Consider the following 19,764-nt stretch of genomic DNA (forward strand, 5'->3'; position numbering starts at 1 on the left):
AGCAGCCAACATTGGTAGCACGTGTGGGGCCCCCTCTCCCACCAAACCAAAAACCAAACCGACGTGGCGGTGCGAGGTGTGCGACTATGAGACCAACGTAGCTAGAAACCTCCGTATTCACATGACCAGTGAGAAGCACATGCACAACATGATGCTGCTTCAGCAAAACATGTCCCAAATCCAACACAATCGGCATCTGGGCCTTGGCAGCCTGCCGTCACCCGCCGAGGCTGAGCTCTACCAGTACTACCTAGCGCAGAACATGAACCTTCCCAACTTGAAGATGGACAGCACTTCCTCAGATGCACAGTTCATGATGGGTGGATTCCAGCTCGATCCCACCAATCCCATGGCAACGATGGCTCCATCTCTAGGTGAGGCTGGAGGGTTTTCCACCATGTCTGGGGGTGGGGTGGAGGGGCAGATTGTGTTTGCGTTCAAGCAAAGCCCTCGTGCACAGAGGGCGCTGCGTGCCATATCCCTTCCTCCTGTCATTGTGGCCCCCTCTGTGGTGCAGCTGCAGTGTGGTGAGTTGCCTTTGTGTGGAGGTTGAGGATGAAGACTGCACAGTGGAGACCTCTCTTCTGCATTCCCCACGCACCAGTTTTCTGCATCCTGGGAAAATAGGTTACTTTTCTATTACATTTTCTAAGAGTTTTAGTAGGGAGCTAATAAAACAGTAGGTATAGGTTATTGCTGACATGCATAGAATGTTCCTCCTCATTGTGGAAAACATCCTTGCTACAGTGTTGCCTGATGATTTTTCCTTGGTTTAGCAAGGTGCATGAGTAGTTTGGCGGTGAGACAGCCTGATCAGCTGCTTGTGCTCTCAAAGTTAGATGTTGAGTTGGTTTGTTATGTGCTGTGTTGCCCTGAGAAGAAAAGGAAAGCAGGTTTTGAGACTTGTGATGGATTTGGTGGAAGGGGTGGCATTCCCCTGCTGAAGAAACTGAGCTGAAATGGTTCCTCTGATGCCAGTGTGAGATACAAGTCTGGAGGCTTGACCGGATGAGTATTACTAAACTGGAGGAAAATTGCTAGAGAGATTATTTCTCTCATCAGATCACAAAAGTACTTAAAAATGAGCTACCCATTGCATTTTTCCTGACAAGCATTCACTATGTTTTATGCTTGGCACAGTGGGGGGGAGGGGCACACCCCATCCACACACATAGTAGACCAAGAGTTAGACTGAGAGTGGGGATAGAGGGTCAGGTCCCGTTTGGTTCCTCTCCCAGCAGCTGCTGGCCACATGCATGTGCTGCCCAGTGTATTTGACCATTACAGAGCTCTGGGGTGGGAGCTGGCACAGGATAGACCCTCCACTCGTCAGGTGTGGCAGACACTGGCTGAAATCACTCTGCATTGGTTTGTTGGTGCTGAGAATCTTTGCACAGTGCCTTGAGAACGTACGTGAATAGAAATGAGCCACTTCACCTGCTTTCCTCTGAGCTAATTCCTCGTCACTGCACTCTGCCCTCCCTAACCTTCTCCATCCATCAATGCGGTTATTACTGATGCGCTCCATTACGGGTTCATTGGTCTCACGCATGTTCTCCTCTCCTTCAGCTATTCATAGTACAGCTTTTTATTAGTCCAGAAGGACATGAAAGTCATATGAGAGAACAACAACACAAGATATTAAAAAAATGAAAAAGGAGGAACTCAAGTGACTATAAATTAATTAGAATTTCCCACCCGCCCCCATGGCATCCCAGCTTGCATCTTTAGGATGTCAAGGACACAATCTATTTAGTGTATTTTCAATGGCTCCAAGTTGCCAACAGGTGTAGTAAACGCTCATTTGTATTACAGCTTGCATTGTATAAAGTTGGTGGTGGTGGTGGTGGTTTTCTTGGAAGGCTCCCTTCTGGACCTAAAGGCATCTCTTCACTGAAGCACAGGGCAGTTGGCATTAGAATAGTTGGGAGGATTTTAACAGAAGCCTCTTAAGGTGCATGACAAGGCTTGAGTGTACATGAGCTTGCCTGGGGAGTGATTTGTGAATTGTACACTTGCCAGTTGCAGATCTCAAGCTGAGGATTAAGGAGGGAGGCCCTTCCCATGTCAATAAGCACTTGACATGAGCTCAGCTTGTTAGGCTTGTACACACACCATGAACTTTGCCAGAAGTGAAGCAGATTTTCCCATTTTTACACTTCAGTCCAAACCCGGATTTAAGTAGAATATTAGTAATTCACAAGAGTTTGCTTTTGAGTCTTTACTGCATGATGTGTTCAAGAGAGACTGATTTAAAAAGAGGATGATGCTTGGAAAAGTCACTGTGATTAGGAGACATGGACCATAGCAGGCAAGTGGTGGGTTCCCTGCTCTTCGGGTATTTAGTGAGCAGGTTAGGAAGGTAAAATCTGCTGTGGCAGGAGTGGGATAGAGCAGATAAAGAAAGAAGATCATTGGCTGCTTTCATGGAAAGACAGGTTCCTGGCAGTGCGTGTAGATGGGGTTTTCCTTTTCCAACCACTGCTTCTCTGTGTGAGCTTGAGATCTGCTTGTTGAAAGTGAGGTGCTCTTCGTGTAACAAACTGACCATGAGGTTGCCTTGTAAACTGTAGTTCATCCTGATCAGGACTGTAATGAACATTGTGGTACTGAATTTTTGCAGGATGGATAGTAGGACGTACACTGCCCAAAGCTGTGGTCTGTACCAGTTGTGGTTCTGTGCTTTCAGAAAGGTTAATACAGTTCTGCCTGAACTTTGAGTCTTCCCAGTGTTGACTTCTTAGCAAACACGTTGAAACACAGGAAACTATCAGTTAAGGAAGTAAATATCTCATTTTGATTGACTGAGCAACTATTGACCTAAAGTTTCCTTTAATAAGGTTGTTAAGCTGGGCTATGACGTAAGATCAAGGTAAAACACCAAAAAGCTGCAGGAAGAGCATAAATGTCTTAAAAATGGAAACGGAGAGTAAGGTGAAGCAAAGGTCCTAAGAGGTTGGTGGTTGGTCTCTGTGCTTTGGCATGAATTTAATGTTAGAAAAAGGTCTCCGTGTCCACGTCTTCAGACTGCTGATGTAAATAAGAGCTTGCTGCATTCATTTACTGTAAGTGAATAGAGTTCAGCTCATGGTTTGAAGGGTAGATCTGACACTTAGAGACAGTAAGCATCCTGCTGGCTTTCCTTGACATGCTCTTGCACTCTTATTATTAATGGTGGTTGTCTTTTCCTTGGGCATACAAAACGTCTGTCAACACTATTTTTAGAAGGCTGTGCACCATTTTGAACTGCTGGACAAGAGATGAGATCTAATAGTGCAGGAGCGGACCTTTCCTGGTTTTTTTTTTTTAACTGCCACATTCTGTTGCCCACTTTCCACGGCAGTCTGGTGGCCAAGCTGCAGTACTCCTGTCACTTGGACCGGATGGCTTTCATGTGCTACTAAGGAATTCTCTGGCCTCTGAAACTCTGTAGGGTTTTTCTTGCCACTTTCATGGGCAGAGGGTTGGATACTTCTCCTTCAGTGGGTGGATAGCAAGAGCTATCGTGATCCTTTCCCAGCCTCACATGCTGGTTGTGATTGCTTTTTGTTTGGATACAGTACTGACCAGCAGTGCAGAGGAGTAGGCAAAGGGAACGCTGTGTTTGGCTCTTGCTGTGCGTTTGATGGGTGCAAGAGTTGCGCTGAGAGCAGTGTATATTCTGCTGTGTGCTTCTTTTCAGGCAAGTAAAGAATTCAGCTTTTTTTGACCTCTTTCTCCCCTTTTTCCTTTGTGCAGTGGGTGGAGAGATCCCCCTGGACATGCGGTTAGGTGGTGGACAGCTGGTGTCTGAGGAGCTAATGAACTTGGGTGAAAGTTTCACACAAACAAATGACCCATCGCTGAAGCTTTTCCAGTGTGCTGTGTGCAACAAGTTCACTACAGATAATTTGGACATGCTGGGCCTCCACATGAACGTGGAGCGTAGCCTCCCTGAAGATGAGTGGAAGGCAGTGATGGGGGATTCGTACCAGTGCAAGTTGTGCCGCTACAACACACAGCTCAAGGCAAACTTCCAACTCCACTGTAAGACGGACAAGCATGTGCAGAAATACCAGCTGGTAGCACATATCAAGGAGGGTGGAAAGGCCAATGAGTGGAGGCTGAAGTGTGTGGCCATTGGGAATCCGGTACATCTGAAGTGCAATGCTTGTGACTACTACACCAACAGTCTAGAGAAGCTGCGTCTTCACACAGTGAACTCAAGGCATGAGGCCAGCCTGAAGCTCTATAAGGTAAGGGTTGGCTTTGCTTCATCTTCCTTCATTGCCCAAGTGCTGGAACAAAGGAAAATCTATTTTGGACAGCAGTGGGTTGTGATCCTTCGGAGACGAGCTGTTCAGATCTCTCCAGCAGGACCTAGTCTCACTTGCATGGTGCAGCAATTCAGTCTGCATTCTGACAGCAAATGTGGTGGTTAAAGCCTTAGGCCAATGACTGTTCATGTCACGGTGCTTTAATGAGGGTTGTATGTCTTGTAGCATTGTGTATAAATGATAATTTTTCACAGAAATTCAACAGCCACTGTTGAAAACGTTGTGTGAGTGTTTGGCACGCTTTTGTAGTCTTTCTTCCATGAGGCAGTCTTAACCCATATGAGATTCTCCACAAGCAGTTGGAGACTTTTGCTGCCGTTGAAGAAGTGTGTTCATCCTAGCGTGGAGAAGGCTGGGTGGATGGAGCAGGGAGGGGTGGAGGAAGAGGGCCGCTGTCTCCGTGCTTTTATGTTCTGTGTACATTAATGCTGGGACCAGCAGTGTTGGCAGAGTGGAAAAGGGAGAAGGCTCGAAGAAAAGCCCTGTGTACATGTGCATGTACTTGACCGGGTGTATGGACTGACTGCATTTGGAGGCACTGCAGGTTTCCATCCACGTCAGGATTTGGCCTGTGACTGCCACCTTGTTTTCTTTCCTCTTCCACCCGCATTCATTTTGTGTCTTTTTTATAACCATCATCTCTTTCCCAACTTGTGTCTCTCACTCAAGACCCCCTCACCTTGCTGGCCTGAGCCCCATGGGCTGTAACCCAAGCAGAGCTCCGGATACAGTAAATAGTCCTTTCACTCGTGCAGCAGAATTGCTGCAGACATTTCTATTGATTTTCACTGGACTTAAAGCTTCACCTTTTTCTCTAATCATCCCATAATAGCTTTAGTATGAACAATCAGGTACGAATTGCCATAAATCTAAGCAGCCGCATACCTTCCCTTCATACATGCTATCCCACTCATTGTCTCCTCAATTCTCTCAGGGTTGTTTTTATATTCTTTCTGTCGTCATCCTTTTCTTCCTGATTTCCCCTAAATGTGGTACCATTTTTTATATATAAGTATACGTATACACACAGGCTGTATTTTGTATTTCTAAATTATTTCTTTGAATATTTTTCTGTATGTAATGGGAATTTAAAACTTGACATTGAACTAGTGGTGCAGTAGCCCACCCATGTCACGGTGCACACAGATATCAAAATTCCTGGATTTTCCCTAGAAATGAGCAGTTCCACAAAATTCAGAGAGGAAATAGATAGCCAGGAGCATTGTAGAGGGTTTGCCTTGAACTGTGGTTGCTGGACCTGCCTGGAGTTAATGGGGAGTTGCTCTGAGGAGGAATCAGTTTCTGCTGAGCAATCTATTGAGGTCAAGACTGCTGTGTGATTGCTGTTATCATCATCAGCTGGCATCCAGCATAACACAACAGAGACTGGCTCTAAAAATGGTCAGGTTTACACATAAACCTTTGCTCTCAGATGTGCAGGAGACCTGAGAGAGTCAATCAGCTTGGATATGGGCAGGAGAGTCCCAGTGAGCCTTTAAAAAGCCAGCTAAGGAATTGAATCTCTTCTGTCTGTGGAATTCAGCCTGGGGTACAAAAGAGTTGGTCAAAAGCTCTATTATGAGTTTTAACACATAATATTGTTCTCTTAAATATACATTGCACAGGTTTAAAAATTCTATATGTAGACCCTTCTCCTACAGTGGTTTCTGCTGGGGAAGAATCAATCGGGGCTTTAGAGTCGCCTGACTCTGAGGAGGGGTGGGGAACAAAGCAAGACTTGGGGACAGCCATAGGTGCTTGTAATGAAGATTCCTGAAATGCTCCTGAAAGGCAGGCAAAGAGGAGTTGTCATATTTCAGGTTTGTAAGAGGCCTGTGCAGTTCTCAGATGCTACAGCCCTGTGTTGCTTCTGACACAAAAGCTGTGAAACACTAGATGGAGAATAACACATTTCGAGTCATGAAATCTGCTGTATGGTCCATATATTTGCTTTCTAACATGCCTGTATAAAGCCTGTAGCAGAGGACAGTGGATGGCTGGATTCATGGAGTCACACTCCAGCATAGATGGAATCAGTGTTTGGAAACACTGAAAAAACCTTTCTCTGGATCAAGCAAGCATCAGTGCAGTTCTTGCAGTCTTCAGAGGGGTCGTAATGCCATGTCTCTCTTGATAGCTGAGAAGATGCAGCGGCAGTGGGGGTAGTTCACAGAATGGTTTCTCTTCTCTCAGGCCTTGGTGTGGTCTGCAGTAAATTGAGATTGATTGGATGTTATTTTTCCTCTTGCTAATGTAATCCATTAGCCTGGCACATGCATAATCAGTTTAGAGCACAGTTAACTGGATGTAATCGAGTTCTTCCCTGCCTGCTGGAGAAAATCCTCTCCAGATGCTGCTGGGTGAGAGCGCATTCTGGGCTTATCACACACAATCCTCCTTATTCCGCCTTTTTGCCATTTTACTCTTAAATCACATGTTACTGGCTGCTTGCATTGCCCAAGAGCCACTTCTTTAGTGCTACTTGCTGCCAAAAAATGCGATCTGGAGCCACTGTTAGCCCATAGTCTGGTGAACCTCTTAGTTTCTCCTGCAATGCTTCAATGCCGGAGGAGGAGGTCTGGTCTTCTGCTGCCATCTTCGTCCTGCACATGGCAATAGCTTTCATCAGACCTCTTCCATGTCTGTGATGAGCGGGCATGGATGCTGCAGTGGGGGCCTTACTTACAACAAGGAACTGGTAGGGTCTGGTAATCCTTCCTTTTTTCTTGTGTTCTTCGGAATCCCTACTGTCTCCCTAAAATCCTGCAGCTAAACTGAAAATCCTGTCATTTATCTGGGGGAATGTGGCACTTGTGCCTCTCACCATGTGCTTATCTTCTCCCTGTGGCTGGTGGCTTTTGTATTCTGAGAAACTACCTGAAAAGCAAGAGTACCATTGTAAAGATGAGCGCTCAAGTTTTTGAGGTGGATGTACTCGCTTGATGTAGATGATAGGTTTGAAGAGCCTTTGTCACTTAACTAGCACAGCTTGGTGAATACAGTGAGAGTGGGGCTCAGCTGCACTGTGGCTGTAAGCAGGAAGGCAGAGACTGTGCAAACTCTTGACAAGTGCAGGCTTACTGTAACAGAAGCTAAGTTTTGTCTCCTCATGATGGCAGAAGACCAGACCAGACTTGAAGCAGAGCAGCATTCCCTACATCTGGAATAGGTCAGGCACGAGTTCCCGGCATCTATTGCACAGGTGGAATTTCCAGAAGGAATTAATCTGCTCGAGCAAGAGCCAAGTTTGGACATTTCCTACAACTTCCTGAAAATCTTTAATTCAAAACCTGCAACTCAGAAGAAGTTTAAACAAAGAACTACTGAAGAAACACACTGCTGGCTAGACTGCCAAATGAGTGCATTCAATGAGTTCATTCAGTGTCTTCCTTTTCAATCTTTCCAAGTGCTGAGTTAACTTTTTCAGGGGATAGGCAGTCTGAAGGAGAGGATTGGGTTATGTGATGCCCCACATAGAGGTTCTTTGTTAACTGGGAGATGTAGAGTGTGCAGGAAAACGACTTCTTCATGTCAGTACTTGGGATACTGGTAGTAATGAAGCTTTGTGCATCTGTGCTCACTTGGAAGGAAGCAAAGATGACCTGTGAGAAGGCAAACAGGAGGTGCAGCTGCAAACCCAGCAGAAGGTGGTGGGAGTTCCTGGTTCACTGAGGAGTATGTGTCTCAAGTTCCCTCTCCCACAGGCACAGCAGGACCACGTCTCCTGAGATCAGTGGGGCTGAGGTGGAGGAACTGCAGTAGGATGCTGCGCTGGGGTTTGGGAGCCAAGCTTTGCAGTTCAGTTAGTACAGTACATGAGAGAGACCAAAACCAAAAGCATATGTTCTGTGCAGTGTTAATCGAAGCTATGATGGGCCTGTTGGCCTTAAATGAAGCTACTGATCAAATAGGCAATTGAGAAAGCTGGTGGAAACGTGTATAATCCCAAGGACACAGCAGAACATGGAGGAATGACAGTGCGCATTAACTGCTCGACTCCAGTAAAATACCATACAATCCCCAGCAGTGATTTACATTACACAATTAAGAACATTTAAGGCTGTATTACCAGTTATCAGACCTGGATGGAGGCTGGGATGTGCAAGGGGAAATTCAACAGCCTGCAGTGTAGAAAGTGCAATAGGAGACTTTTTTAGCTACCACTTTGCAAATAGTAGAGCATCGTGATAGCGGGGGCTGCAGTGGCTGAACTTCAGGAGGCTTAAAGTGTCAACCTGAAGAAACTTGTTGGAAAATCCCCCAAAAATTTTAATCCTAGACAATGCATGTAATATTGTATGAGATGTAGTTACCATAATACTATCTAGCTTTGAAGTTAAAACTACATGAAAACGGGTGAGCTACTGTTAGTGAAATTAACAGGGTGCGATGTGTGCAGGTCACAGAGTATTTTCTTAAAACCGCAATAGGTGCTTGTATTAAGTCTATACTAACCATGAGAAAAGGTTGAAAACGGAGCCCGGGGGAAACCCTGCCAAAGTCCACAGAAAGTCCAACATGATTCAATAGGAAAGTATTTCAAGAGGAGGTAAAAAAAGGAAAAGGGAGAAGGACCATAGTATGGGTGGGGAAGGAAGAATGAATTCTTCTCACCAGTGTTGCAGGGAAGAATTGGAGAAATCCTTTTAACATAGGATAAATCCAAGAGATGGTCACAGATGGAGGTACCAGTGAGGGCAGAAGTCACTGGGGTTTCCAGGGCTCTTCACTAAAAAGCTCTGCAGGAACCTGCATGTGAAATGGCAGACTCCTGGCAGTAACTTGTGCTGAACTGAAACTGCAAAGCAGTAAGTCAGCAAATTGATAGAAACTGGAAGAGTCTTAGTAGGCATATGGATTAGAAAGGAGAAAGACAGACTTGGGGAAGAGAAGGTTCTTCAGCACTGCTAGTTTCTTGAAGCTGTCAGCCTGGCCACAGGCAGGTGCATGCAGGCAGTGGGCTTCCCAGTGTCTTTGCCAAGATTCTTCATGAACAGCTCTTAAGCAAAGACATGGTTATTGTCATTGGGGGAAGAGGTCTGTGAATTGATAGGTGAAGGATGAGAAATAAAAGGCAAAATAAAAACTAACTTTTCACAGTGGAGAAAAAAGATTAGAAAGATGTGTTGTTATTTTCAGTGTTTCCCTGGAGTAAAAAACAAGTTGAAAAATTTGCTATAAAATAAAAATATGTAGACTGCTTAGATGTAAAGCTGGATGACAGCTGTAGAAGAACTTCATAACACTAAGTGCTTTCACGGACAATGACAAATGATATTTGGTGTCATGAAGTGTTGGAGGGATGGAGGACAGATAGCCCTGATGGGGATGTCTGGGCTTCTGTCTCTGCTTCCCACATCATGCAAAAAATAAATAAATAAGAGGGGGGTGTGAAACAAAAGAGGGTTTAAATTTGCTCTTCCTGCAAGTGAGACGTGGAATCATTCCCAATCTCTTTGAAAACATTAACTCAGTGATCAGTAGCAAGCAGGGTAAAACATGGGAACTGTGTAAATCCTTGATTTGCCTGATTGTTGAATATTGTGTTCAATGTAGCTCACTTTAGGAAGGATTAACAACACCTAGATGAGGCTCAGAGAAAGTGGCAGAAAAGAGATCTAGCAGGAGTAACTTTTGTGAAGACAACAGGCTTTGGAGGCACCTTGACACACAAATCCAGAATGGAGCACAGGAGGTGAACAGGCAGCAGTCACTCACTTTTTTTGTACAGCCTATCATTAACCTGTGACTCTTATCACCATGAGATGTTGCAGAGAGTGGACGTACAGACGAACTGGAAAAGCAGGACGGATAGGTGAGGAACGGGCACACTGGTTTTCATAAGGTGGTTGTTGGGATGCAAGCTCCAGCTCAGGAAACTCAAATTGCTGGTAGCTGGAAGCTTTGTTTATGTATTAGGAAAGTATTGTTCTAGGTGTGCCCTGTTTCCTTTTGCAGATTTCCCTGCTGGTCAAAGTTGCTGGTTTGTTAAAATCTGGTTTCTGTTCCTTTCTGGATTGTTGAGTTAAGCATGCTATCATTCTGCAGCAAGGTATTGATGGGAGTCTCCTCATCCCAGTGCTTGGCTGACAGTAAACGTTTCCTGTAGGACTTCAGTGTAGGAAAGCTCTATGTTTTGTCAGGTTATGAGTTTTAAAGAAATATCTTGAATTTCAAGCTTTACAAAGAAAAAAAGCTTAAAATTAATGGCATCAGCAAGAAGCAAATAAAAGAAATTCTTGGCTTCTGGCTCCAAAATACAAGAGACTAAAGGGGGAAGTGTTTTGATTTTTCTCCCCTCAGTGGGTTTTAATCATCCTGCCAGAAGTTGGACAACTCTCTGCACTGTGCATCCCACTGCTGCTGCTGGTAGAGGTCTTCTCCTGTCACACAGAGGGTGGCAGGAAGCCCCAGCCACTGTCAGCATGTGGTGGCTCCACCATTACCCATGGGACCTAGCCCAGCCTCAGCCTCCAGACCCTGTGGTGGTGTATTGGAGCCCAGCTTGGCTTAGCCAGAGCTGCAAGTAGGTGCTGTGATTAGGTGCTGTGATTCAGCTTTCAAATACCCAAGTGACTGAACGTAGGCAAAAGGAAACATGTCTGAGGTTTGATTTTATCAAAAACTTCCGTCAATGTCTGCCTTTTGAGGTTCTTAGGATGAAGTTTCCCGCAAAGAGTCTGTCGTGCTTGTTATAGAGGATTTAGAGCTGTATTAACCTTTGATTTACTCACTGACTGCCTTCTCTGTGTGTTGGGTTTATTTTCGCAAGTTTATCTTTTGAACTATTGATGCAGTATCAGAGCTCTGAATTACACTCATGAGTAACATGAATTGTGCCAGAAGCCTGTTTAAATTACAGACTATAACGGACTTTTAGCTGATTTCCTACAAGGTCTTCAGCTAAAATTCCAGTGGCAGCTTTGCGTAAGTCTCCCCACAAAGTTGTTTTCAAAGCTGGACTTTGGAACATTTAATTCAAATCTGCTTTCCTCTAGTCTTGAGTGAACTCATAATAAAAGATGTGCTGATGAACTGAAGTGGTTCTGAGGACTAGAGTGTGCTTAGATCTGGGTTGAACTTTGAACCTTGCTGAACCCATAGTTGAAGAACTTTGCAAGCTACACCCTGGTCTGCCCACACCATGGATGTGAGTGGAGGGGTTCTGGTGCTGGGCCCTGTGCCTGGCTCAGCTCCCTGGTCCCAGCAGCACCTCTCGCAGGCTCTGTGCTTGTGCTCTGCCTTCTTTCAGGATGAAAGAAATTCAGTCAGTGCTTTGCTCCTCCACAAAGCTGTTTTTCACAGTACAGTCAATTACACGAGGAATGAACCCCCATGATCTGATTCTACTTTTGCATCCTGTTGGGATTGCCAAGTATTTTAATACAAAAAACACTCGCTATCCATTTAACCCTTTAAGAAACCTCCCTCTTGGGACTGCCTGTTTCTCTGAGTGACAGATTGCTCCATCACAGCAGCCTGGCACAGTTTTTACTAAAACCAGTTTTTACCTTCCTTTAGGTATTTAATAATGAAGTATGTTAGTACAGGATCACGAAATTTACACTTTCTTTGTACTGCTTCTTGAAAGAGGTGAAATCAGAACTATCAAGAACACACAGCACTGCGTGCTCTATGTTTTGTTTATGGACTTCAGTCACTTAGATTCTTCTTTTAACAGTTTTCTAGTAAGTACTGAGCCATGTGCAACCAACAGCTTAGTGGAGAAACCACCATGTAAAAGCAGCTTGAATAACAAATGAGGGAGACTGCAATTGGCACAGGAGCAAGCGATGGCGACAGCAGGAGCTAGGGGTTAGCCAAACCATGCAACTAAAACCTCTCCGTCAAACAGGATTTAGAGTTCAAAATATTTGTGAGCATAGGTAAAAAACCCCAACCAACCAAAACCCAAGAAAAATAACCAATCAACAAAAAAGCACCTTGACAGGCTTTTATCCTGATCTGCAGCAGTGTCTTGTGAGCAACTGCTGGTCCTTTGCGCTTGGTTTTGTTCTGGTTCACCAGGGTGTGTGGGCTCGTGGGGACAGGCTGAGCACTGGGGAGTAAGAAAGGTGTTGCAAAGCTGCCCATTCGTTCACGACAAGGTGTCATCGCTTCGATGAGGCATCACTGTGAATCTTGTACGACCTTTCCCCATGGGTGGGCCAGGTTTGTCTGTGTATATGGTTCATTTTTTTTATCCCAGTAATTTTGTGGATCATGTGGGTGAACGTGTAAATTTCAAAGCAGGGTTTCTTCCATTTTGGGTGATGCTTGTTGTACATCTTTCCAGGGTGAGGACAAGGTGGTTTTGCTTGTTGCTTTTTCATAGGGCCATTGGCAGAAGCTCTAGCAGACCCTGCCGTGGTAGTGTAAGCTGTTGGGTACATGCTGTCGCCCTGTGTGGATGCAGGAGGTCGCCTCTCTCAGAGGAGAGTGTGGAGGGTGAATGTGTGTCAGAGATGCTGCTCTGGATCCGAAAGACCTGCCTTATTTTCAAAGTGATAGCCACGGTGAGCACAGGCTGGCACAGAAGTGTGTGCATGTGTCCTCTTACTCTCCTGCCTGCAGGTTTAGCAGTGATGGGGAACTCCAGTCAGGACAGCTGAAATGAGATTAGCCAGGGACTGGTAACGGGCCAGTTTGTGGGATCTTATCCCAGTGTTCCTGCAGGCACCTAATGCATGTAGCTGAGGATGAGTGGGTAGGGCTGGAAGAGGCCTGGGTGTAGGAGTGATGGAGTGAGGGTGGAGAGAAAGACACAGGGATGGCTCTGTACAAGGCTGAAGCTGGCGAGTGGAGTTGCAGTGCGGGGCTTGTGAGCCCCTGCTTGCCAGTGTCTGCTGAAGACCCGTGCTTGTAGTGGCTCCCCTGTTGATGATCCTGTGCTCCCATCTGGGCCATCACATTTCTCTTTGGGTGGTATGCCTCGAAGACCTAGGAAATGCTCTTCATTCCTTTTCCTGGTCAGGCTTTCAGCACTGTGGGTAACGGTCCTGGCAGGTAACTGCAGTGCAGCTGCAGGCTCTTTATGATGAGCTTATTAAATAATGGATGGTCATTCATTAACATCCATCTCTAGTAGTGGCTTGATTTGCAAGCTGCGAAGGAGCCATAAGGTGCTTTCCCCAACCCTATTCCATGTGATGTGGTGTGAACTGCTGATTTCTGTTAGACTGTGCTAGTGCAACCGGGCTGCAGGGCACTTTGTCATCCTCTCTCCTGAGATAACTGAGCTGTTTCTGAATAGAGTTTTGTAACGGTTAAAGTCCTCAAAATTACTGCGGAAGCAGCATGGGAGGTTCTATGTTTGCTATCTCTTAGGGAATTCATTAAATTACAATAAATAATGTATGCATAATACATAACCTAATACCATAATGTTCTTTTGGTGCTACTTGCCAGTCCTAAAAATCCTGGCGTTGCACTGTAATGTGTGCAGTCAGGTTCTGCAATTGAAATTAGGCAATAAGTTACACTTGTGCAACAGGTTCTCTGGAAGTTGTGCCTTTGGGTATGGTTGGACAAGCTCCGGTAAACCCTGTTGCAGCACTTTGAAGATACTTGTCTCCGGGTTATCTTGCCTCCCTGCCAAAGACTGCTTCCCACACTGCAGAGCTGCTGCACGTGGCACAGGGAGCTCTGAGCCCGCAGGGCTGCAGTGCCACAGTGGCAGCATTCAGGATGGTAGCTGGATATATACGCCAAAGTTTCATGATACCAGTTCACCCCTCACTACCTCTGAGGAGCACTGCCGGGACGCAATCAGCCAGCGTGCTGGTGATGTGTTAGGAGGAGCAGGCTCCAGCTGACGTGGCTCTGGCAAGGACTTGGCATGTGTGCAGAGTAAAGATAATAAGCTGGGCTTGGAGTCAGTTGATTTTTCGCACTGCTGATCACCATTCTCAAAAACTGCCTTCCCACTACCTGGTTTTGAACCCTTCCCGTTGCCATGAGCTGTGAAAAATTAGCAGTCTGGCTGTTGTGGCACAATATGAAAAAGCTGCTGGATTCAACTTGCACTGCAAATGCTTGCTTAGGTACTGGTTGGATTTATGCTGGAGTTGCCATACAGCTCCATTGTTACATTGCTTCTTGTCCCCAACAGCAGAAATGAATGCCTTTATTCCTCCCTCCCCTCTCTTGTTCTGCATTTAAAGCAGGGAGGTGGGTTTCTGAGGATGTACCTCTATTTGGCTGTTGATCAGCAGAGTGCAGTTAATCCCAGGATCCTGGTTTCCTCTTTGTCCTAAGCATTAGCTCACAATTTTTCTGCCCAGCAAAACAGGCTGCAGTGGCTCTGATAGAACAGCATTGCTGCCTCGTTGCACAGTGTTTGAGCCTGTGTTGACTCCCCCCTTGTCAGCTCGGGGGCTCACAAGCCGGGGAGGTGGGGAGAGCAGCCAGGATGCTCTGATCTAATCAGGGGGAATGTAAAAATCTGCATTATGTCCTGTCCTTTATCCCGTGTGCATCCCTCACCCATCCATGGTTACTGGATTTATAAGGACTGATGCACGTGACCTGTTAGGGTTTCACCACATTTACATGGTGGTTGGGGTCCTCTGACCTGCTGCCATTTATTTCCCCTCAGCTGCATAATGGCCTCTAGACTCGATTCCTGCCTCTCTTCATGAGCAGGCATTACAATCCTATCCCACTCACTCCTCCCCTTCTCATGCTTGGAGAACGTGGTTACAAAGAAAATCACCTGGGGAAGTTTCAGGCAGCAGTAACAAAGCCTATCTCCACAGAGGGGAGGCTAATTACACAGCTAATTAATCCAACAGATGTCACTTTAAATGCCTGTTTCTTTGTGATTCTGTTGCACACATCATGCTGGTTAAACAGACTTCATGGACCCTGTTCAAAATGCCTGCACAGGCTGCAGGAAGCTGCCGGTTTAGACCCTGATGTGTCCTGTTCACTCCCTGAGGTTCATATCGAGGAACAAGTCCCAGAGAGCCAAGTCTAGACTGTGCTCCAGATTGCACTTGGAGGGAAATGCTGTTTAACAGTCGCGTTTGCTTTAGAAACTCTGAAAGAGCAGATGTGAGGTTTGAAGTGGTTGTTTACATTCTTGCTGTAAGCACGGAGGCGAGGCACAGGCGCTGGGAGCGGAGACCCTGTCCTGCTGCGCCAGAAGCGCTGCTTGGTGCAGGGAAAAGGGAACTTGGAAACCTGAGCTGCTCGGGTGGGGTCAGCAGTTCAACCCCAAGGCTGCTGGAGGGCCTGAGGCTGCTCGCTCCTGTCTGACGTGAATGTGGCCGGTCCGGTTCCAGTGCCATCGGAGGGTTCTCTTGCTTGGCTCCCTGGGGTAAGAAAAAATGACTGTTTCTCCAGTATCTGAGCTCTACTCATACGTGTGGGGACATGTCCTGGTTGTCTTCCCCCCCAGGAGAAGGGGGCAGTTCCTCATCCTCGTGCAGAACTGGCTGCTTGCTGCTGAAGGTCAGTGGTCACTGTACTTGTCACCTCTGCTGAGACTCCCCCAACTCAGTCTCCTTCTGCATTTGACCGTGAGCCTGAGGGTTAGGGGACACCTCTGACACACAGTGGTGTCAGTGCTGGTGTTTTACACACAGGCACTGTGGTGTTTTCTTCCCTTTATGCTGTTTTGCAGGCTGGTAACATTAAGGCATGGTGCGGATGCCTGGGCAGCATGTCCATCAGACGAGGAAAGCCCTGCCGTTGTCAAACACTGTCACGCTGCGTGCAGATGTCCCAGGCTGGGATTGTGAGTCTGAATTGTGATTCTGAGTGTGTGCTCTGCTGGCTTGGCCTTTAATTCCCCTTTCATACTTACAGTCAGAGGGTTCCCTGCTTCTTACTGAGCCTATACCTTCTGGGGACATGAGACTGTCTGCAGTGCTGGACCAAGGCCCAGGGCAGCGTACTTACAGGGTGGCTGCTGGGAATGGGGAAAGTGACCCCAGTGCTCTGGATGTAACATACTAGACAGTCCTGAAGACAGCAGATTGAGCTGCCTAGTGTGAAATGAGCAGGAGAGATACAATTGAGGGGGAAGAGCATCTTTCTTGGGGTCTTAACATTATCGGTAAATCACAGTTGGCGCACTTGATTCAGCATAATGGATGTGTTCTCATTTCCCACAGCTGATGAGGATTATATCAGCTTGGTTTAACAGTCTCATTTTCTGCTCCCAATGCACACTTGTTTTAATGCGTTTCAGTTAATGAAGTAGAAGAGAGAATGAGGTGTTACTGTTTATGTACAGACAGCGAGTCTGTGCAGAGGACTCTGGAGCCCGCGCAGTCCCTTCCCATTGCTCTCAAAGGGACGGTATTAGCTGGCGTTTATAGAAAATTTATTGGCTGTGGTTTATCCAGGTAAAATCTTTCCCAGTGGTGCACATTTCTCTCTCTGCTTTCCTTATGCATTACTACAGGCTACAAGACATGTCGCCAGCAGCTTGTCTCTGGGCAAGGGATGTCAGCGAGCTGAGATGGCCCAGAGTCATGTCTCACAAAACACCGCAATGCATTTGATCTGGGCAAAGGTGCTGCAATCTACCTGGGGTAAAAAGTTCATGTGTGCCATGAAGTAATTTACAGCTGGGACACCTCATCTCTCCGTTGTTCACTGCCGTGGTGTTTGCAGGTCCCAGCGGGTCAGGGCTGCTCAGTGCAGGCGCTGTGCAGGCAGGTTCATCTGCCGGTCCCTAGCAGCCCAGTGGTGTCTGCTCCCAAGAAGGTGTGCCATGGTGATGGGACACACGGCGCAGGCTCGAGGCTGTGCCTCAAGTGCCCTAGTGAGCGGGACTCTGCCTTCCTGAAAAACAGGTTGTCCTTGTGCTGACAGCAAATACTTGCTGTGGGGTGCGCTGGAGCTGTGTTTCTCTGAGCAGCATCCCAGCCCTGCGCCTGCTTGCGGCTGGTGAGAGGGGCCTGTAAACAGTTAATGCTGTTACCTCACTGCTGGCCCAGTGCCATGGGCTGGCATCACTTGGCTGACAGCAGCCCTGCACATTGTACCGCTTTGAAGGTAAAGCTGCTGTTGGTTTAAGCGGGAATTAAACAATTACTGTGTTTTACTTCTCCCCACCTTCCGTGGATTGACTCTATAAATTGTCAGCCTGTTGACATTTTAATGTGAATTATGTCATATGGTATCCCCTTTGATTTCAACATGCCTCAGTTTGTAAATACACAAGCCTCTCAAAGGGTTGTGGTTAGCATACACGCGGGAGGCCTCGGGGTTTTTGGTGGGGAAGGAGCACAGCGCTGTCTCAGCAGTGAGCGTGCCTGGCACGGCGCGGAGCTCCAGGCACGTGTGCAAGGGCTGCCTGGGGCACCCCTGTGCACTGGGGCTCCTCATGTGTTGCAGGTCCAGCAGCCCAGAGACCCCGGCGGGTGCTGTGTGCTCCAACATCCCTCACTCTGGGGGCCTTCTGCTTCCCTGCAGCAAGAGCTGCCCACATCTGCACAGGGAAAGGGGCTTCTCCATTCTCCGTTGTTGGTGTCTCCAGGTTGGGTACAGAAACCAGGGGGGTGCTGGTACCATGCAGAGATGCGGGGTCTGTCGGGTGCAGATCAGCTTCTCAGTCAGGAGCAAAGAAAAGAGTGCTGGTAGGAGAGGAGCTGTGCATGGTCATGCCAAAAACTTCTTGGCAGGTGGATTTAGCTGAAAGTAGCAGAACAGTGAAAGTGATGGGAAGGAGAGGCAGTAAGAATTTGTGTGGGTGAGGGAGCCAAGATAGGATCGTGTTAAATACCCACGTGGTGTGGGGCTGAGTGATGGCTCACACTGTGACAAAGCCTCTGGGTGCCCCCCAGGTCACACTGCAGGCAGGGAGGTCCTGTCCCCTTGTCTGGATTCCTGTCTTGGTCTCCTTGCAGCCCTGTCCCTGTCCAACTGTCCTCCTGTCCCCCAGCCTGTGCTGCAGAGACACTCTTACTTCAGCAGGTCCCAACTCTCTGGATCAGCCATCCTTTCTTTTTCAAAACTGGCTCAAAGAGTTATTGAAGTCTTCATATATGTGCCAGAGGAAGGAGGATCCTCAGGCAGGGTAAGCAGAGGAGGAAAGAATAGCTGAGAGCTCTCCTGGGATGACTAAATCCTTTCTCCCTTCAGCTGTGACTTGCATCCTCTCCAGCAAAACCCCTGAGGGTATCTCCATTTGAGAGCTGCTGATGTAAATTGCCACACGTACAGCATTCATGTAACTGTTCTGTAACTCTGGGGTGTTATGTACAGGTATGTCATGTTAGGACTGTGTTTATATGTACGCGGTGGTTTCAGAGTGCACCTGCTGGTGGTACTTGCTGATGAACACAGGGTCGATACCTGGAGGAGAAGTCTTTGAGGACAGTTCTCTTGAATAGTTCTGACTCTTGACCTGAAGCTGCATTACTGGAAATGGAGCAGATGCAGGTCCTGCTTGTGCCTGTGCTCTGCGAGAAGTCCCTTGGAGATGACTGGCTGTCCCAGAGCTGGTTCTTGAGTATGCTTTGACCATAGGTGGGAGAGATTTGAAGACTTTGGAGTCCTTGTGTAGTTGGAGTTTTCACATCATGGGGTCTGTGTTACAGACAGCTTCTCTCTGCCTGTGCGTGTTTCCTGTAGTCCCACAAAATAGGACCTTGCTTTTATTCTTTTCACACTTGTTTTTTGACTTGCCTGGGTTTTCTGGTGTAGGCACTGCAATGCCCAGATAGACCTATTACAATGTCTAACTCCGGGCAAGTAGATAAGCAAGACATGAAACCTGTATCTAGGGCTCTGGGTAGTGTACTAAAAGCAGGTATCTTTGCAAATAAGATACCACATGGCCAAAGAAATGAGAATCTTTAGGACTACTGGAGTAAATGACTTATTATGGAATTTCATAAACAGGATTTAGAAATTTGTCGTCTCTTTGCACTTCTCTGCCATGAGTGGACACTGCTCCCAGAAAAGATTCTGCTGCTTCCATTTTATTTCTGAATTGCAGTAGTCAGTAAGTACTCTTAATGCTGATTAGTGCTGCCTTCACAGTATTTATCATTTACCCTGTGTATGTCTCTACAGACTTACATTGTGGATTGCAGATCCAGAATTGCTAAAACCAATAAATATCGTGCCAGGCTTTTCCCAGGAGTTTCTGTTTGTATACAGCAAATACAAGTGGATGCAGATACACTTGAACAAAGGGAGCACCAAGGAGCAGAGACATTTATCATCTCAGGTTGTATGCTCTTTGCTTCAGTGTACTGCTACAAGCTCTGTATTTTCCATTTTTGCAGTCTATCTTAGAAGGAATAGCTGCAGCTAATGTTCACAACAATTCTGGTCTCTTGTGGATCCCTCTAAAGAAGGATACTGCAATCAAATTAGGTTTTGGATACAGATAGGAAATTTTACAGAAACATTACCATCAGTGCTACAGCTGCACCAAAATAAAGCACTGTATGATCTCAGGAAGCTCGAGCCTCACGTGCAGCAG

General features: G+C 46.7%; 1 protein-coding gene across 1 annotated transcript in view; it reads left to right on the forward strand.

Annotated features, from left to right (window-relative positions):
* Positions 1-19,764, forward strand: part of LOC104406273 (zinc finger homeobox protein 3-like) — a gene marked incomplete at both ends in the record, with an annotated part of 96,430 nt that overhangs the window by 1,847 nt on the left and 74,819 nt on the right. Inside the window, 2 exon segments of the mRNA XM_010015207.1 lie at positions 1-374; positions 3,739-4,235. The exon segment at positions 1-374 is cut by the window's left edge and continues 508 nt beyond it. Of these exon segments, the coding sequence (XP_010013509.1) occupies positions 1-374; positions 3,739-4,235 (871 nt within the window).

Source organism: Nestor notabilis, unplaced genomic scaffold (assembly GCF_000696875.1).
Source record: "Nestor notabilis isolate BGI_N333 unplaced genomic scaffold, ASM69687v1 scaffold16595, whole genome shotgun sequence".
In the NCBI taxonomy this organism is placed as follows: Eukaryota; Metazoa; Chordata; class Aves; order Psittaciformes; family Psittacidae; genus Nestor; species Nestor notabilis.